The 21,639-nt window shown below is 39.3% G+C and overlaps 1 protein-coding gene across 2 annotated transcripts in view; it reads right to left on the bottom strand.

The window, feature by feature from the left end:
• ttc3 (tetratricopeptide repeat domain 3) overlaps window positions 1–21,639 on the bottom strand; it is a 103,111-nt gene that overhangs the window by 77,859 nt on the left and 3,613 nt on the right. For both annotated transcript variants that reach the window (XM_061899068.1, XM_061899067.1), the window contains exons 2-7: window positions 17,422–17,495; window positions 10,656–10,701; window positions 10,410–10,557; window positions 10,259–10,340; window positions 6,959–7,012; window positions 2,020–2,155 (exon numbers count right to left, since the gene is read on the bottom strand). In XM_061899068.1, the coding sequence (XP_061755052.1) occupies window positions 2,020–2,155; window positions 6,959–7,012; window positions 10,259–10,340; window positions 10,410–10,557; window positions 10,656–10,701; window positions 17,422–17,484 (529 nt within the window). In that variant the 5' untranslated portion in view covers window positions 17,485–17,495. The remainder of the gene's footprint in view (window positions 1–2,019; window positions 2,156–6,958; window positions 7,013–10,258; window positions 10,341–10,409; window positions 10,558–10,655; window positions 10,702–17,421; window positions 17,496–21,639) is intronic.

Below are 21,639 nucleotides of genomic sequence, written 5' to 3' on the forward strand. Positions count from 1 at the left end.
CGCTTAATCGAACCGTTTAAAAAAGGAGAAAACAAGAAAAAAATGAAAATTTAATTTTGAAACAGTTTATCTTCAATTTTGACTCTTTAAAATTCAACCGAAAAAAAGAAGAGAAAAACTAGCTAATTTGAATCTTTTTGAAAAAATAAAAAAAATAATTGATGGAGCATCATTAGTAATTTTTCCCGATTAAGAGTAATTTTAGAATTTTGATGACATGTTTTAAATAGGTTAAAATCCAGTCTGCACTTTGTTAGAATATATAACAAATTAGACCAAGCTAAATTTCTAACAAAAGACAAATAATTTCTTCTAGATTTTCCAGATTTTTTTTTTTGTAAAGAAATTCAATAGACTTTCAAATAAGATTAATATTTGATTTACATATTTTCTAGATTTGCCAGAATAATTTTTGGGAATTTTAATCATAAGTTTGAAGAAATAATTCAAAAATATTCTTCATCGAAAAAACAGAAGCTAAAATGAATTAAATTAAAATGTATTTATTATTCTTTACAATAATACAAAAATTACTTGAACATTGATTTAAATTGTCAGGAAAGAAGAGGAAGGAATTTAAAAAGGTAAAAAGGTGTTTAAAAATCGTAAAATCATTTTTAAGGATATTTTTTTCTATAAAACTGTCCTTCTGAAAGTTATAAGAAGCAAAGTAAAAAAAATAAATTAATGTATTTAAACAAGTGAAGACCAAGTCTTTAAAATATTTTCTTGGATTTTCAAATTCTATGATTTTTGTCTCTCTTAGAATTAAAAATGTCGAGCAAAGTGAGACCAGCTTGCTAGTAAATAAATACAATTTAAAAAATAGAGGCAGCTCACTGGTAAGTGCTGCTATTTGAGCTATTTTTAGAACAGGCCAGCGGGCGACTCATCTGGTCCTTACGGGCGACCTGGTGCCCGCGGGCACCGCGTTGGTGACCCCTGGTCTAGAGCATTCTAATCCAAAATAGACTCGGTCAAGGTGCGCTGTGATCAATCATCAATCAATGTTTATGTATCTACCCCTAAATCACAAGTGTCTCAAAGGGCTGCACAAGCCACAAAAACATCCTCTGTTCAGATCCCACATAAGGGCAAGGAAAAACTCACCCCAGTGGGACGTCGATGTGAATGACTGAGAAACCTTGGAAAGGACCGCATATGTGGGCAACCCCCTCCCCCTCTAGGGGGAACCGAAAGCAATGGACGTGGAGTGGGTCTACCATGATATTGTGAAAGTCCAGTCCATAGTGGATTTAACATAAATGATAAATGGGTTGTACTTGTATAGCGCTTTTCTACCTTCAAGGTACTCAAAGCGCTTTGACACTACTTCCACATTCACACACACTGATGGAGGGAGCTGCCATGCAAGGCGCTAACCAGCACCCATCAGGAGCAAGGGTGAAGTGTCTTGCTCAGGACACAACGAACGTGACGAGGTCGGTACTAGGTGGGGATTGAACCCGGGACCCCTCGGGTTGCGCACAGCCACTCTCCCAACTGCGCAGAGTCCAGTCCATAGTGGGGCCAGCAGGAAAAAGGGCCAGCAGCGCAGAGATGTCCCCAACCGATGCACAGGCGGGCGGTCCACCCCGAATCCAGACTCTGGGAAGAGGGAAGGCACCTGCTGTACACCGAAGCTACCTGATTAGCTATCATCACACGGAAAATATGAAGCCAGCAAAGCTAAATGTCGCAAGTCACCTTCCAATGTTCTCATTGTGCATATTGGGTTGAGTTTTTTCTTGCCCTGATGTGGAATCAGAGCAGAGGATGTCGTCGCGGTTTGTAAGGCCCTTTGAAGCATTTGTGATTAAATAAACTTTGATTGATTGATAAATACATATATTAGAAAACAGAAAAATCTACATTTCTAAGTAAAAAGATGTGTGCTGCTGGTTTGAGTTTGCTTCATGTGTAACAGCTAAAATGGTTTTAAAAAGCTGTACACCGACGACAATTCTGATATTTGTAGGCTTTCGTTCACTCCACACTTGTTCTTTGACGGAGTCTTACAATCTCTGAAGATGTAGTGCAAGGACGAGTAACACAGGAAGCAGTGTGTCTTTGTCATGACGCGAGACTCGATCTCAGGCGCTTCGGTCTTCTTCAACCAGTCGATGGCCGCAATGTGAGCAATGGTGTCTGCGGGCTGAGAGCACAAAAAAAAAAAACGCACACCGTCAGGAGGCAGCTTACAACACAAGGACCCTCAGAAATGGAACAGCGAGCAAATGTCTCAGAAAAAAGGTGTGAGAAGCCCGCCAACATTTACTACACTTTTTAATTACAGCTGTGCTAAAAATGTCATGTGAAATAATACCAGTAAATAGCAATGGATGGTTTTACACAAAGCAATATTTTGCTTTCCTAGTGCTAGTGTTTTTTTTAACCTTTCTGTAGTGTTGACTATGTAGCTTGTACTCAAAGCTTATTGTATGAGCAGAGTTAAAGGTGCCATATGTAACAATTTCATATCAAGTCATCATTAAATGGCCCGGATAAGTCAAAAGGCATTAATAAATAATGTTATTTTCGAATACCTCCAACTGATCACATTAGTTCAGCCGGGATATGATCATTTCAAAATTAGATTTACAGCTCCGAAATCTTGTTGTTTTCATTTCGATACCCCGCCCTCCGTCGTTTGACCAAACAGAAAGTCTGTGAATGTGTTACATCGAAGTTACCATCCATCCATCCATTTTCTACCGCTTATTCCCTTTCGGGGTCGCGGGGGGCGCTGGCGCCTATCTCAGCTACAATCGGGCGGAAGGCAGGGTACACCCTGGACAAGTCGCCACCTCATCACAGGGCCAACACAGATAGACAGACAACATTCACACACTAGGGCCAATTTAGTGTTGCCAATCAACCTATCCCCAGGTTACCAGTTACGTGTTAATTGGAGGCGAATAAACACGACGTCTATTCCGTTTCACAACTTTTAATCAACTGCTGCTCAGAGGAAAAACCGCAAACACTCGCTCCCCACAAACACTGCGCGCATGTGTTAACCCAGAGTATGGAGGAACATTTTAACAATCTCCTTATCTTTTATAAATAAGAAAAATTGAATAGCACATGTTTTTTGAGAACAAATGTGTCTTTTTAAACAACAGACGCAATAAAATCAACTTGGGTAAGAACCCATTTTCCTAATCTCAATGCTTTCAATTATTTTCTTGGTTTGGTTTATACTTTATGAAGTTTTGCACTTGTGTTGTTTTTCTTGTTTATGATTGTTTAATTACATTTGGATATATGTGTCGGCTTAAATGAGTAAGTAAGATAATGTACTATGTCAAAGGGGGCAGAAAATTATAGATTTTCTTCATCCTGCTCCTTCTCAGGAATTGTGTGAATTTAAATTGTATAATTGTGATATAATTATGTATCGTTCTAAATGCACATTAATGAATGAGATAAATAAAAATGAAATGAAAAAAATGCTTCAAGGGTGATGCCCCCTTTTTCATAAGACAGTCAGACAGATGAGCTTTTGTTGCTGACAAAGCACTTTTTGTATTTTTTTGTTGTGAATTAGTTCTTTGATGCCACTTATATCTAAACGAAGCCTTTTTCTCTGTGACTTGTTTTGTTGATCGAAGAGCATCGTAGAGGGAATGATTATCAGTCACACAAACTAACGCTGGAGCATTTAGACCAGCAGTGCCAGGGTGAGTTCAGAATAAAGGGTGGCAAGAAACAGCATTGTCTATTCCATCCGAAATGGCAAGAGTCTCTTCAGCAAGGGTGCTTCGCACCACTCGTCGGCGCCTCTTGGACTGCCACATGTTAACATTACGCACCGCCACCGTAGTCTGGCCACTGCCACTGGTAAAGTTACTAAACATGTCATACCTTAGTAAATCTAAAACACGTCGTTACAATTCTCAACTTATTCATGACAAAGGAACAAAACAAGGATTTGTATCGGAGATGCCTTTGAAAGACGGATGAATGAAGGCCAAACTTGCTCATTTCCTCCTCGATAGGCAAGTAAGGCATGTATGTTTTCTTATTACTTGTAATACATGGAAAAGGACATTTCATATGTAAACTATATTGTCCAATACAGTCTATGACCTTGTCTACCAAGGCTAGTATGTTCGTGCGACGAATGCTTGGGAGCGAAGTACCATCACACTAGTGCAGTGGTTCTCAAACTTTTTTCAGTGATGTACCCCCTGTGAACATTTTTTTAATTCAAGTACCCCCTAATCAGAGCAAAACATTTTTGGTTGAAAAAAAGAGATAAAGAGGTAAAATACAGCACTATGTCATCAGTTTCTGAATTATTAAATTGTATAACAGTGCAAAATATTGCTCATTTGTAGTGGTCTTTCTTGAACTATTTGGAAAAAAAGATATAAAAATAACTAAAAACTTGTTGAAAAAAAAAAAAAAAAGTGATTCAATTATATATATAAAGATTTCTACACATAGAAGTAATCATCAACTTAAAGTGCCCTCTTTGGGGATTGTAATAGAGATCCATCTTGATTCATGATCTTAATTCCAAACATTTGGCAAAAAATAAATCTTTAACATCAAAATTTATGGAACATTTCCACAAAAAATGTAGCTGTCAACACTGAATATTGCATTGTTGCATTTCTTTTCACAGTTTATGAACTTACATTCATAATTTGTTGAAGTATTATTCAATAAATATATTTCAAAAGGACTTTTGAATTGTTGCTATTTTTAAAATATTTTTTTAAAATCTCACGTACCCCTTGGCATACCTTCAAGTACCCCCAGGGGTACGTGTACCCCCATTTGAGAACCACCGCACTAGTGTAATGCTTATTAGCATGCTAGCCCGGTCAATGACACATCGACATATAGGCTAACAGGGGATATATATGCCCGTAAGCCTGTATGTCGATGTGTCATCCAACGGTCAACACAAAATATATTTTCGACAAATAAAACCTATGTGGATATGGGTAGTTTCATTGTCAATATGCAGATATGCTGAGGAAATGCGTTCCAACATTAGCACGGCTAATCGCGGTTTCTGGTACTATATGTGCATCAAACACATATAGGGTGGCATTTACTTGGCACAATATAATGCATCACATGTAATGATTTTCTACGTTCTGTATTGACATAGTAGTAGGCTATGTGATTTATGCTTAATGGGTTTACGCACAACGAGGGTTGGCTCATAGAATTGCACATAAATAGATAGAGATAGATAGATAGCATGTTGAAGATGGATAGATCGATAGAGATAGCATGTTGAAGATCAATAGAGATAGATAGATAGATAGATAGATAGATAAGCATGTTGAAGATAGAAAGATGGATAGATAGATAGCATGTTGAAGATAGATAGTGACGGAGATAGATATCTACATATATCCATATTTTAACAGTTATTTCTTTATATTCATAGTCATATTTTAAAACAGCTAGTGTTTTTCTATTTGTTCTCTTTTGATTGTCCGCTACTATACTGAGTGTGTGTTAACCTTGAAGCTTTAGGAATGTAAAGACTAGTAAAACTCCTAATCTCATCCTGTTCCCAGCTAAGGAGGACAATAGGCATGTGTATTCGTTCCGGAGGGTGGAGGCTGTTTGCGGATTCAAGAAGTAGTCTCTTCCCGTTTGAATGTTAGATCCACTTGGGCGATGCGATTTGAAGGTGTTGTGCATAGATTGGTCTCCCAAAGCTTTGGAATAAAAGGTCAAAATAGCTACTCTGTCTGGGATTCATTTAAAACCAGCTTATGTGTCATCGAAAGAACTTGGGGGTAAGCAGTAGCTTAAATTCCCAAAAAGAGAAAGATTTGGTCAAAACGCAACTATGGATGGATAGATAGATAGTTAGATAGCATGTTATGGATGGATGGATGGATAGATAGATAGATAGATAGATAGATAGATAGATAGATAGATAGAATGTTGAAGATCGATAGAGATAGATAGCCTGTTGAAGATCGCCGATTTAAAGGTGTTGTGCATAGATTGGTCTCCCAAAGCTTTGGAATAAAAGGTCAAAATAGCTACTCTGTCTGGGATTCATTTAAAACCAGCTTATGTGTCATCGAAAAAACTTGGGGGTAAGCAGTAGCTTAAATTCCCAAAAAGAGGAAGATCTGGTCAAAACGCAACAATGGATAGATTTAGCATGTTATGGATAGATAGATAGATAGATAGTACTTTATTGATTCCTTCAGGAGAGTTCCTTCAGGAAAATTAAATAGATGTTTAGATAGATAGATAGCATGTTGAAGATCGATAGATAGATAGCCTGTTGAAGACCGATAGATAGATAGCCTGTTAAAGATCGATAAGATGGATAGCATGTTGAAGATCAATAGAGATAGAGAGATAGATAGATATTTTAGCATGGTAATGCCAACAATCTGTCCCGACTCCCAGCGAAAATATTGCTGCGTAACTTTACAAATCCATTTGGCTAATTGACATCAGTAAAATGTGGCATAATTGCTTGGTAGGCCATCTTGCAAGAAGCATAAACAAGAGGAACCTACAGCGTTGGACTCGTTGATTGCCATTTTAAAGTTCCTCGGAGTAAGATTTGTAACTGGCAACCTTAGTCATGGAGAGTGGGAGTGGACTAAAGCATTTTGGCCGTGATTGCAGTACCATTTCTGGCCACATTAGTACACATGGCACCTTTAAAAATCAGGAACTGGCGAAGGGAATAAGCGGTAGAAAATGAATGGAAGGGTGAAACTGGCGCTGTAATGGACTAATATAATTAAATTTTTTATTTTTAAACACACCACTATGGGGAAATCACGCTTCTTTACATGGTAACGGTACCCCAGTTTGACAATGGCATACAGTATTTAAAAGTTTTACAACTAATCAATTGTAAATATGAAAACATTTTCAAAGGTTGGAGTTTGACTTCCAAAGGTCCTCCCCCACATTTTGGATTATGCAGAATTGGTTGATGAAGAAGACTTACTAGGCTAAACCTGATAGTGATCATGATGAGATGATGAGTCTGCTTTTCATCATTCTGGAAAAAAGATGAAAAATTGATTAAAAATACATTAAATAACAACAAACAATAACAATCCTATGTTAGGGTTGAAGAATGACAAACATATTTTGGGAGAATTTCCGCACCCTAACACAACTTAAACACAATAGAACAAATACCCAGAACACCTTGCAGGGCTACAATATACAATACCTCAACCGACGCAAGTAGGGAGGGTGGGGGCGTGGGGCGTTGGTGGTAGCAGGGGTGTGTATATTGTAGCGTCCCGGAAGAGTTAGGTTTGCATGGGATTCTGGGTAATTGTTCTGGTGTGTTACGATGCGGATATTCCCCCGAAATGTGTTTGTCAGTCTTGTTTGGTGTGGGTTCACAGTCAGGCACATATTTGTAACAGTGTTAAAAGTTTTTTTTTACGGCCACCCTTAGTGTGACCTGTATGGCTGTTGACCATATATTGTGTGGGGTAAGATGCTTCACGATACAAACTTTCCTATTTGTAAACCCTATTCAACCAATTAAGTTTGTAAATCCAGGTTCCACTGTATAATCACACTTATTTAAAACAGGTAACCGGTTAAAGTTCCTTTTTAGCTGCTTTCATGTGATGTACTGTATATGTGCAGCGAGTAAGAGTAGAGATGGCCTATAAAACTCACTTTGAAAAATACTTTCTTGAGCGATTCGGACCGAGAAAGCGACGATTTCCCCATTAATTTGAGCGAGGATGAAAGATTCGTGGATGACGATAGTGAGAGTGAAGGACTAGAAAACAATGTATATGTGAATAATGGGTTCCAGCCTCAACAAAAGTCCCTATTTTAGTGATGATTTGTACACAGGACTGCGTATTGTGTTCAAACTTCAAAAAAAAAAAGTGGCGAGCGGAGTAACGGAGGAACTTGAACGCCCCGTGCCATTTAAATCGGTGTGTTTGTAGGTGCAGACTCCATTGTGCAAAACGAGGGTTTTAAACACATGCTGAAAGTGCTTCAGCCACATTACGACATCCCGTCGCGCACCAACTTCAACGATAAGATTGTGCCAGATTTTTATGAGAAAGAGAAGAAAAAAGTTGTGTACGAACTATCCCGAGCGTCATCTGTTGCGCTCACAACAGAAGGGTGGAGGTCCAGGGGAACTATGTGACCATAAAGGCTCATTTCATCACAGCAGAGTGGGAGATGAGAAGACACGCCCCCTCCACGAGAGTCACCTTGTGCAAGTACTGACACAAGCAGTGGAGGAAAGCAGAAATCCATTTTTATGCGGCACTGTTTTTCATTAATTATGTTAAAAAGAAGATATTATGCCTTGTGCACTTGAACTAGATTTTATATATTTTAATTTAATAATTTAAAAGTGTTACAAAACAAAACGGCAAAACTTCTGTTTATTTGTCTTGGCTTTTTTTTTTTTTTTTTTTTGCTGATCCTAAAAAAATGATCCAATCCATGAGTTTTTTGATCCGTTGCACCCCTACGAGGCACCATGAATTGATTTACGTGGACCCCGACTTAAAACAGGTTGAAATACTTATTGGGGCGTTACCATTTAGTGGTTAATTGTACGGAATATGTACTGTGCAATCTACTAATAAAAGTTTCAATCAATCAAAAAAACAACAACACACGGCATGCTAGCAACAACTGGGCTATGATAGACTGACCATACCTCCTCTTTTCACCGGACATGTCCTCTTTTGCGGGGCTGTCCGGGTGGAGTTTCTTAAATGCCTCAAATGTCCAGCATTTCAAGTTAGGGTTGCGTGTATTTTCAATGTAGGTTCGAGGTTAAGAAGGGGTTCAAAACAAGACAATTTGTGCACACAGCAGCATTCGTGAGGGAGGGACAGAGACAGACAGAGTGAGAGAGTTATGATCAACGTGCATGCGTCGCCAGGCTCTGATTTAATTTTTTAATATCTATAGCAGGGGTGTCAAAAGTGTGCCCCGGAGGTCATTTGCGGCCCACAGCTAATGTTTTAAAAGGCCCACGGCACATTCTAAAAATACTATTAAAATAAACAAAAACATAAACAAAAGTGAAATAAAAAAGCTTAAAGGCTAAATGTAATTTAGAAAAAGTTGCAACGTTGTCTAATTAAACAAAGCTGTTTTTTTTCTTTCAAACTGTCATTGCTCAAAACATAATATTGAATCAAAATCAATGTTATTATAAATTATTGACCTATCCAAGTTTCCGATTAGTTCACATCAAAATATTTTTGGTGGAAGATTTAGCAAATTTGTTAAATAAATAATCAAAAAATGTATATATATTTTTTTTTTACTGTACCGAAAGTGAACCGAACCGTAACCTCTGAACCAAGGTACGTACCGAACCGAAATTTTTGTGTACCGTTACACCCCTAATATATTATCACACTAACTTTAGTTTGCTTAAAGTCCGTTGCTTTAGTTATTTGCTATTGTGCTCAAGTTAGACTTTTTTTAATCCATGCAAGGACAAAACTTCTTGTCTGAGGGGTGGCCTCAGCCACAGATGTCATCTTTGTTTTAACCCGCTAACAGCCAAGGACTTCAAGGACCTCAACGAAGATAAGATGACAACACGCAGACGAAGCGGGGACGAGGCGAAATCACAAGGCCCCCAGGCCAATCCGTCACATACTGTGCATCCTGGACCTGCTTTGCATAATATGTGACAACTCCTTTTAGAGGCGGCCTCAGTGATGTTGACTATGAAACTCTGAATAAAAAAGAGGGACGCGGAAGCTGAACCTTAGAGCGTAGGGCGAGACTGTGAGTGAGGGTGCAGCGCCATGCATTCTCCTCATGAGCTAAATTGAACTTTGTCTCTGCATGATTCCTTGCTTCTTGTCTGATTAACACACCGTCAGTGTGTGAACGTGTGTGTGAATGGGCGAATGTGGAAATACTGTCAAAGCGCTTTGGGCTCCTTAAAAAGGGGTAAAAAAGCGCTATACAAGTACAACCCATTTACGATTTACCATTAATATATGTCATCAGTGTTTGAACCTGACAAAAGTGCACAACAAAGGGTTTCGTATAACAAAGATCCACTGTGCTTGATATAACTGTGAGAATCGTGTTGAATCGAGGATGGAATCGTCACTCCAGAAATGGAATTGAATCGTGTACCCCCAACATACAGTACAGTGCTATTGGTGAATGAAAAATATCTAAATATCTGGAGTTGGAAATTAAATCCTCATACTTTGTCACAAATGTAAAATAAGAGTTATAATGGAACATAAAACAAAACAAAAAGTGAACTCACAGTTCCTAACTCCAAAGCTCGGAGAATGGCTTCCAGGATTTCGATCTTCAGGAGGGTCCCAATACTCAGGTCGGTGGGGTCACTTCACAGAACACAGGACATTTCATACAAAACAATACAATGCATGGATGCAAGGCAGTCTTTTTCTTACAAGTCGTGGTGTTGAGCCCACTGGACGATGTTGCTGGTGCCGTCGTTCAGCAGCAGAATCTGGCGCCAAAAGACGTTGAGTCTCATCAGATGTGTCGCCTCCTTTCTGAGGTCCGGCGGGAGGGCGCTCCATCTCTCAGAAATCAACGCTGGAAACGGGGAGCATATGCGCAAGGTAGGGTTTAGTTGGCGCGGTGGCAGCCATGTGTACGTTCTTTGCTGAATGGGACATTTTCATGACACTTACTTGCATGATAGGAGTCTATGCGATCGACATAATCCACGGGAAACATCTGAATACAGATTACATTTACATTTAAAAAAAAAATAGGTGATATATCACAAAAGTCAGTACATATGTGCAACCATTTTCTCATCTTCAAGGGACTATAAAAGTAAACTTGGATATACTTTACAGCAGGGGTCGGGAACCTTTTTGGCTGAGAGAGCCATGAAAGCCAAATATTTCAAAATGTATTTCCGTGAGAGCCATATAACATTTTTCAACACTGAATACAACTAAATTTGTGCATTTTTAAGTATGACCAACATTTGTAGAGTATAATAAGTCTCTTAACAACATTGTTGTTAAGAGACAATTTAACTAATAATACATATAATACTTCTTACCATTAATGCAACATTTTGAACAGGTGCGGTAGAAAACGGATGGTTGGATTAAAATGCATGAGAATGTTTTATATTTTGAACGTTATTTTTGAAACTGTGATTACCAGCGGAATTATTCATTACTTATCGTGTTAAGCAATGTCAGCTAAGATTTATCTGAGAGCCAGATGCAGTCATCTGGCTCTAGAGCCATATGCAGTCATCTGGCTCTAGAGCCATAGGTTCCCTACCCCTGGTTTAAGCATTAAACACCTTTTTACCTGCACACTGCCTCCCGCTGTTTCCTACATCTACAAAGCAATACGCTACCGACTGCCACCTACTGATATGTAAGAGTATTACACGGTTACTCGGCATAGCTCGGTTGGTAGAGTGGCCGTGCTAGCAACCTGAGGGTTCCAGGTTCGATTCCCTCTTCCGCCATCCTGGTCACTGCCGTTGCGTCCTTGGGCAAGACACTTTACACACCTGCCCCCAGTGCCACCCACACTGGTTTAAATGCAACTTAGATATTGGGTGTCACTTTGTAAAGTGCTTTGAGTCACCAGAGAAAAGCACTATATAAATTTAATTATCTGAGAGCCATATGTAGTCATCAAAAGAGCCACATCTGGCTCTAGAGCCATAGGTTCCCTACCCCTGCTTTAGAAGAGTCTGTGTACATCTTGTACATCATTATATACAGGGTTTCCCCCAGCTTGCCAATATACTTGTGGCGGTGAGAGAGTGGTCAATATGACATAATTTTCATAACAGTCGGTGATTCATATACTTTGTTAAAAAAAAAAAAAAAGTACACATTGAAAAACAAATGTTTTTACAGCAAATGGTAGTCACAGTTTTTTTCTCATGTTATATTGTTTGCTCTATTTTTATAATTATTACTGTACAATGTAACATGCCATTAACGATTAGTGGCTGCTGGTCTTTCAAATGAGAGAAATTAATATTCAGCTATTGTCTAAACATAGGTAGTCTCCAATAAAATAACATTATTCTTATTAATAATAATAATAATAAAATAACATAGAATAAAGAAGATAGATTTTACAAAAAAAAAAATAATCTAAAAGAACTATCATGCAGTGTTTCCACTAAGCCGTAGCCTTTAAAGCAGGGGTGTCAAACTCAAATACAGAGTGGGCCAAAATTTAAAACTGAACAAAGCCGCGGGCCAAGGTTGAACAAATTAACCTTTTAATAGGGACCCAAACAAGTTTTGCATTGAATATTGAACAAGCAAGGCTTAAACAGGGCAGCACGGTGGAACAGGGGTTAGTGCATCTGCCTCACAATACGAAGGTCCTGAGTAATCCTGGGTTAAATCCCGGGCTCGGGATCTTTCTATGTGGAGTTTGCATGTTCTCCCCATGACTGCGTGGGTTCCCTCCGGGTACTCGGGCTTCCTCCCATGGAACAGGCACAGCTTATATAACGTAATAGTGCAAAATCAACTTTTAAAAAACATCAGTGGTATATTAAATACAATTTAATTAAAAAAAAATGTATGCATCTTTTCTATTTGCAGCCTTCTGAGGTAAATATCAACATTAACTTTTTCTAATAAATTCAAAAATAAAATAAAAATGAGGTGGGCATTGTAGCGTTCCGGAAGAGTTAGTGCTGCAAGGGTTTCTGGGTATTTGTTCTGTTGTGTTTATGTTGTGTTACGGTGCGGGTGTTCTCCCGAAATGTGTTTTGTCATTCTTGTTTGGTGTGGGTTCACAGTGTGGCGCATATTTGTAACAATGTTAAAGTTGTTTATATGGCCACCCTCAGTGTGACCTGTATGGCTGTTGACCAAGTATGAAAGGCATTGGCTTATGTGTGTGTGAAAGCCATTAATATTTTGTGACTTGGCCAGCACGCTGTTTATATGGAGGTAAAGAGGACGTGACGACGTGTTGTAGAGGACGCTAAAGGCAGTGCCTTTAAGGCACGCGCCCTATATTGTTGTCCGGGTGGAAATCGGGAGAATGGTTGCCCAGGGAGATTTTCGGGAAGGGCACTAAACTTCGGGAGTCTCCCGGGAAAATCGGGAAGGTTGGCAAGTATGAGTTTTAGCGGTGAATTTGATGTTACCAGCAGGCCAGCTCTAATTGTGATTTGATATTGCCTCAAGGGCCAAATGAAATTAAACGGCGGGCCATATTTTGCCCGCGGGCCAGAGTTTGACACCCATGCTTTAAACTATATATCCAGTATATTGTTTAGTATTTGTAAACATTTTATTTCGATATGCAAAGATTCTTAAATGTATTTATGGAGGAGTATGAAGTTGGACTCGAATTGATGAGGCTCGATTGGTGTTCGTATATAGAGCTAAAATTGGCTAACGTTAAGGCGAAACATTACAGACTGGCCAAATTGAAGGCAAGACTAGGCAGGTCATCGAAACTAGTAAGCAAAATCATAACAGTCACATGACGACGAGGGAGCCAGAGACAGAGGGACGCTTCAAACTAGGACTGGGCGATATATCTTTATAAACGATATATCGCAGGTTTGTCTCTGTGTGATATAGAAAATGACTATAGCCAGATGAGGTGGTTTGGGCATCTGGTCAGGATGCCACCCGAACGCCTCCCTAGGGAGGTATTTAGGGCACGTCCAACCGGTAGGAGGCCACGGGGAAGACCCAGGACACGGTGGGAAGACTACGTCTCCCGGCTGGCCTGGGAATGCCTCGGGATCCCCCGGGAAGAGCTAGACGAAGTGGCTGGGGAGAGGGAAGTCTGGGTTTCCCTGCTTAGGCTGTTGCCCCCGCGACCTGACCTTGGATAAGCGGAAGAAGATGGATGGATGGATATATTGTAATATTTGATTATACTGTATGTTCTCACACCGTTGCTTTTAGCAGTGTGCAATACATTACTGCCGTTTTTCCACTCCTTCTCGTCTGTCCTTCTCACAGAGACGTAAAACAAGCCTGCCTTGTTACATTTGCACATACTGTCGTGGGTCTAGTGTCATATGCTCTCGCCGAGAGCTAACGTTAGCTGAGGCATGTCGAGTTGCTTTTAGCTGCGAGCATTACTACACAACAGGCGTTTCTCACTCCTCCTCGTCTCTCATTCTGCCGGATACGGAAAACAAGCCCGCCTTCTTACATACGTCACTTACTCTCGCGCGTCTAGCGTCATAGCTCTCGCCGATCAGAGAGGTAGTAGCATGGCTAACAGTAGCTGAGGCGGGTCGAGCGGAGCTTGTGTCAATACAAGAGAGAGATGGTGCGAAACTTATCACAAATGGAGGAAGAACATCCATCATCTGGCGGTGGTTTGGCTTCAAGTGGGAAGATATTCAGTAGACAACAGCAATATACAAAGTATGCAGCAGAAGTTTTGCTATAAAAAGGTAGCAGCAAACTAATTTGTTCTTTCATTTAAAAAGTCACCCGTGAGAGAATGAAGAGTATTTAATAAATACAGTTTTGGTCAATTGACTTAGTTGTGATTTCCCTCTCTGCATGAAAGTTTAAAAATAGCATATATTAATGCAGTATGAAGAAGACTCTTTTAATGTAGACTAGAGATGCGCGGATAGGCAATTATATAATCCGCAACCGCATCACTAAAGTCGTCATCCACCCGCACCAACCTTTTTTTTTTTTTTAAAACGCAACCGCCCGTTAATATATATAAGGGGTCGGCAATCTACACCACTCAAAGAGCTATTTTGACCCGTTTCACAGAGTTAAGAAGCCAATGGGAGCCGCAACCATTCTCGCGAATACTTGCTGGTGCTCATCCAGATAACGAGAATAAGGGCATGCTATGAAACCATTGCCTTTGACGCCTTCAACATGTACAAACTGCTTACCAGCCCAGCATCATGTTGTACTTGGCTTCCGCAGATACACGTACACGACTGCAAGACATACTGGGTGACACAGAGTACACTGATGGTTGTGATATAAACAACTTTGACACTCTTACTAATATGCACCAAACTGTGCAGCCACAACAATTAATGACAAACACATTTCGGGAGAAGATCCTCACAGTAACAACAAATACCCAGAATAATTTGCATCCATGACTCTTCCTGACTATATTATACACCCCGCTAGCACCAAACCCCGCCTACCTTACCGACGCACCGGGAGGTGGGAGTTTGGTGCTGGCGGGGTGTAAAATATAGTCAGGAATAGTCATGGATGTAAAGGATTCTGGGTATTTGTTGTGTTGCGTTTCTGTTGTGTTACTGTGAGGATCTTCTCCCGAAATGTGTTTGTCATTCTTGTTTGGTGTGGCTTCACAGTGTGGCGGATATTAGTAAGAGTGTTAAAATTGTTTATATCACAAACATCAGTGTACTCCATATCACCCAGTATGCCTTGCAGCCGTGTGCGTGTGTTTGCGGAAGCCACATACAACATGTTGCTGGACTGGCAAGCTATCTGTACATGGTGTAGAAGGTGTAAAAGGTAATGGCTTCACAACATGCCCTAATACTTGTTAAATGGGTGACCGCCAGCAGATATTCGCGAGAATGTTTGCGGGTTCCTGTTGTCGTCTTTACTTTGTGACACGGGTCAAAATGGCTTTCTGAGTGGTAAAGGTTGCCGATCTCTGAACTATTATTTCCGAATGATTCAACCGCCACCCGCCTGAATCTATTTAAAATCCAATTTATCGTCATGTCACCCGCGGTTTATCCGCGGATGAGACCGCAAACCGCGCATCTCTAATATGTATATATAAGCATATGCATGGATAAATGCATGTGTTTGGTTATATACATATATATAAATTCCTATCTTCTTTTTTATCTTTTCTAACTAAATTATTGTGCATGCACTTTGGGGGATCTGCTCCAATTGTGTTGTTCTTTGAACCTGTTCACTGTAATAATGACAAAAAAAACCTCTATTCTATTCTACATGACAGACAATAGGCCCTTTTCAATCAATAGCTTGGGTTTCTGGAACCTGTAGTTCGTGGAACTATAAGTTCCTGTAGAAGGGTGTGGATTGTGTTTCCACCACATTTCACAGTTCACGGTAGTTCATACAAATCAGGCTGACTTATGGAGGAGTGGTTTACTACAGTTAATGGGCAAGCAAGTTGGAATATGTAGTAAGCAAAGCTACAAGTTACTCTTGATTAAATGTAGCTAAGCTATAAGGGAAACTATCCCCTGGAGAATTGGAGCAAGCTACACTACAAGCTCCACGGCAAAAGTATCTTGCTACATTTAATGGCATTTATATTTATGGGCTCACATGTATAACATCAATGTTAATGTAACAGGGTGTACAAATGGACCCGATAAGTGTCCATTACTGTTACCTATCTGTCATTTAGCTGGGGACACCCTAACACTACCCCTAAGGGTCCCTGCACCCCACTGTTGGTATATTACTTTGCCTCTTCTTTAACCCAACCCTATAATGCTATTCATTTTCTCTACCTACGGTATAAAATAAACCCCCAAAAAACAGCGTCTGTCTATATCTTGACAAAAAAAACATGACGTCTTTTTGGCAACAGTTGGTAATGGTTATGTGCAGTAAAACTTTTCATGAAGTCCTTAATATGTTCCTAAATTTGTGTTGGGTGTTTTAGAACAAAAGAGCAGTTATGATTTTGGTTTACAGAGTAAACGACTAAACACTAAGTTTTTGGGTGTTTGTTTTCTCCTGCAAACGCGTACATTTGTCTGAATATGGCTAAGGACACTCATTATTGTGGGTTTCTTCTTATTTATTTTTTCAGTCAGCTTGAAGCGTCCCTCTGTCTCTGGCTCCCTCGTCGTCATGTGACATGAGTACGTGAGTGTTGTAATTTTGCTTACTGGTTTCGACAACTTGCCTAATCTTGCCTTCAATTTGGCCAGTCTGTAATGTTTCGCCCCTAGTCACTGCCGTTGTGTCCTTGGGCAAGACACTTTACCCACCTGCTCCCAGTGCCACCCACCCTGGTTTAAAATGTAACTTACGTATTGGGTTTCACTATGTAAAGCGCTATATAAATATAATTCACTTCACTTCATCTTAAATAAACTTTGTGTAAGCAAAAAAAATCTAACTTCAATAACTATTGAACATCTTAAACTATTTTTTTTCCAGTTGGAAAAACTAGGCTGACAGTTTGACTATTTTTTAGTTTTTTCGTCTGCATTTGTCTTTGTTTCCTCTGTGTGTAGTATTTCCTTGTCAGCGCTCTTATTTTGTCTGTTTCCTGTGTTTTTCCCTGAGTGCTTAGCTGCGGCTGATTGGCACCTGGCCACACCTGGGGTCAATCAGCACACTGTATTTTGACATAATGCTCGATGACAACTTACAATCTCAATTTCAGAGTAATTGTCACAGTTCGTGTACTCACTTTGGAGATTTTGTACATGCTGTATTTTTGACATAATGCTTGATTATTACTTACAATGTCAATTTCAGAGTCACCGTCGCAGTCACAGTCCGTGTACTCGGAATCAGAGTCAGCCATCTTCTCCAAATCTGAAAAAGCACAATAAATAAATCACAGCCACGTCAAGGATGCAAAATGGAACACCCCCTTACATTGAAAGACAATCAATAAGTTTCCGTACACTAAATTAAGGTAATTAAGATTAATTGGGTTTCTTCCATTGGGGCGGCATAGCTCGGTTGGTAGAGTGGCCGTGCCAGCAACTTGAGGGTTGCAGGTTCGATTCCCGCTTCCGCCACCCTCCTAATTTTCCCGGTAGACTCCCGAAGTTCAGTGCTCCTCCCGAAAATCTCCCGAGGCAACCATTCTCCCGAATTTCTACCGATTTCCACCTGGACAACTATATTGGGGGCGTGCATTTAAGGCACTGCCTTTAGCGTTCTCTACAACCTGTCGTCACGTCCGCTTTTTCTCCATACTAACAGCGTGTCACATAATATTTGTGGCTTTTACACACACACAGACGCACAAGTGAATGCAAGGAATACTTGGTCAACAGCCATACAGGTCACACTGAGGGTGGCCGTATAAACAACTTTAACACGGTTACAAATATTCGCCACACTGTGAACCCACACCAAACAAGAATGACAAACACATTTCGGGTGAAGAACCGCACCGTAACACAACAGAACAAATACCCAGAAACCCTTGCAGTACTAACTCATCCGGGAAACTTCCAGCAAACTGACCAATAATTAACGTTTTATTCATGCATTTTCTCTTGCTACTTCAAGGCTTGAATGTTTGGTTCATTCATTATTGTTATTTTATTTTCAAATTTATTATTAGCCTGTGGAAAAAAAAATTATATTTACCTCAGAAGATTGCAAATAGAAAAAAAAGGCATAACAATTTTATTTAAATCATGCACCTGGGGATAGGTTGATTGGCAACACTAAATTGGCCCTAGTGTGTGAATGTGAGTGTGAATGTTGTCTGTCTATCTGTGTTGGCCCTGCGATGAGGTGGCGACTTGTCCAGGGTGTACCCCGCCTTTCGCCCGATTGTAGCTGAGATAGGCGCCAGCGCCCCCCGCGACCCCGAAAGGGAATAAGCGGTAGAAAATGGATGGATGGATGCCATTGATATTTAATTATTATTATTATTATTATTATTTGAAACTGGATTTTGCATGTCACTAAAGTTATATAAGCCTTGCTTGTTCAATATTTAATGCAAAACTTTTTGGGGTCCCTATTAAAAGGTTAATTTGTTCAACCTTGGCCCGCGGCTTTGTTCTGTTTAAAATTTTGGCCCACTCTGTATTTGAATTTGACACCGCTGTTGAAGATGATGCTACATCCATCCATCCATCTTCTTCCGCTTGTCCCTTTTGGGGTTGCTGGAGCCTATCTCAGCTGCATTCGGGCGGAAGGCGGGGTACACTCTGGACAAGTCGCCACCTCACCATTAAGTAAAATAAATAAATAACAGGACATCAGTGCACCGGTCGAGGAAAATGAGCAAACTACATAAATAAAATCCTGTAATTTGATATAATTTTCTTATCTTGATGGACTGTAAATTAACACCAATGAATGAATGATGAACATTATCACATAATGTATAATACATATGTACCATTAACCGCAACTGCTAATTGTAGAAAAACAAACAAAAAAACAACATTATGATTTGTACTGTGGAGAATGCATATATTTTTAAGAGTTCTTTCTTTATTCATAGTCATGTTTAAAGCAGCTAATATTTACCAATGTGTACTGTTTTTGCTTGTATCTTATGTCCGCAAGTAAAGTCTGTGCTTTACCTTGAAGGGGCTGGAATGTGGGAGTATAGCATACTCCCTTTTTACCTTATCAGTATTATGGGACTCGAATCCGGGTGTGATTTTTGAACATTTTGTGGACTTTTGCAAACTTCTCCAACTTTTCTCCCCCACTTCCGGTGTGACTTTGCTGGGGGCGTTTTGGACATGTTGGGCATTCCGGCACTCACGCGGGCGGTGGGACAATGAGGCTGTATTCCTTTCTGGGCAGGGTGGGGGCTGTTTTTGTATGCAATAGGTTGTCTCTTCCTGTTTGATTTTCATACCACTTTGAGATGCTGGTATTAGTGCACTGTAGGACTGGTCTCCTAAAGCTTTAGTAAAACTTGATAATATTCCTATTCTGTCTTGACGGTCCTCCTTACGCAACATATATGTCATCTGAAAGAATTTGGGATTGACCAGTGACTTGTATTCCTTGAGAGGAAGACTGGTAGGACGCAACAGTACAATTTAAACCAATGAGTTAACTGAAGAACATTATTAAATAATTTGTTCAGAAATTATAAATAGCGACAAATAAAGATAGCATACTATTACCACAACATGTAAGAGTAAAAAACAACCATAACATTATGATTTGTACATTTTCGGAATGTGCTCATTCTATTTTTAAACAAAGAAAACTATCTAAAGTTGTATTTATTTTTAATTTATCGTGCCGAGATTTTACCACTCCAGCCCAACTGGGAGTAGATTTTTCTCCACGTGGCCCCCGGTGTAGAATGAGTTTTGACCCCCTCTGATATAGACAAAAGCTATGAGTGTCTTCAAGTATTTTTAAAGTAAATTACAGCATATTGTTCTAATGTATGACACCTCGACACAAGCATGTTGGTCGTCCTTCACTCCTTATTTTTTGCATTAGTATGTATAAAATATAATAATCGCAAATCAAATGGTGACCACCTTCTTGGAGTGACAAATTGTAATTCGTTTTCATCCATATGGCCCAGCACTGATCCGAAGTTCAACGTTTGGGGAAAAAAATTAAAATGTTCAGTGGGCTAGATTAGCTCAGTGGCCTTGTGGTTAGAGTGTCCACCCCGAGACTGGAAGGTCGTGAGTTCAAACCTCGGCCGAGTTATACCAAAGACTGGAAAAATGGGACCAAATACCTCCCTGTTTAGCTTTTTGATTGATTGATTGAAACTTTTATTAGTAGATTGCCCAGTACAGTACATATTCCATACAATTGACCACTAAGTGGTAACACCCGAATACGTTTTTCAACTTGTTTAAGTCAGGGTCCACGTAAATCAATTTATGGCACTCCACATCAAGGGTTGGAATTGGGGGTTAATCCACCAAATGATTCCCGAGCGTGGCACACATTGCTAATTACTGCTACCCTCACTTCCCAGGGGGTGGACATGGGGCTGGGTCAAATGCTGAGGACGCATGTGACCTCACCTAGTGCGTGTGTGTGACTATCGTTGAAACTTTAAAACAGGGGTCACCAACATGGTGCCCGCGGGCACCAGGTAGCCCGTAAGGACCAGATGAGTCGTCCGCTGGCCTGTTCTAAAAATAGCTCAAATAGCAGCACTTACCAGTGAGCTGCCTCTATTTTTTACATTTTATTTATTTACTAGCAAGCTGGTCTTGTTTTGCTCGACATTTTTAATTCTAAGAGAGACAAAACTCAAATAGAATTTGAAAATGAAAGAAAATAATTTACTTGTTTAAATAAATTCCTTTATTTCTTTACTTTGCTTCTTATAACTTTCAGAAAGACAATTTTTGAGAAAAAAATACAACCTTAAAAATAATTTTAGGATTTTTAAACACATATACCTTTTAAATTCCTTCCTCTTCTTTCCTGACGGTTTAAATCAATGTTCAAATATATTTTTTTTTATTGTAAAGAATAATAAATACCATTTAATTTAATTCTTCATTTTAGCTTTTGTTTTTCCGACGAAGAATATTTGTGAAATATTTCTTCAAATTTATTATGCTTGAAATTCAAAAAAAATATTCTGGCAAATCCAAAAAATTTGTAGAATCAAATTTAAATCTTATTTCAAAGTCTTTTGAATTTATTTAAAAAATGTTCTGGAAAACCTAGAAGAAACAATGATTTGTCTTTGTTAGACATATAGCTTGGTCCAATTTGTTATGTATTCTAACAAAGTGCAGATTGGATTTTAACCTATTTAAAACATGTCATCAAAATTTTAAAATTAATCTTAATCAGGAAAAATTACTATTGATGTTCCATAAATTATTTTTTTTAATTTTTTCAAAAAGATTTAAATTAGCTAGTTTTTCTGTAAAAAAATTTAGGTTGAATTTTGAATTTCAAAAGAGTCGAAATTGAAGATAAACTATTTTTCAAAATGTAATTTTCATTTTTTTCGTGTTTTCTCCTCTTTTAAATT

Source organism: Nerophis ophidion, linkage group LG04 (assembly GCF_033978795.1).
Source record: "Nerophis ophidion isolate RoL-2023_Sa linkage group LG04, RoL_Noph_v1.0, whole genome shotgun sequence".
Classification (NCBI taxonomy): Eukaryota; Metazoa; Chordata; class Actinopteri; order Syngnathiformes; family Syngnathidae; genus Nerophis; species Nerophis ophidion.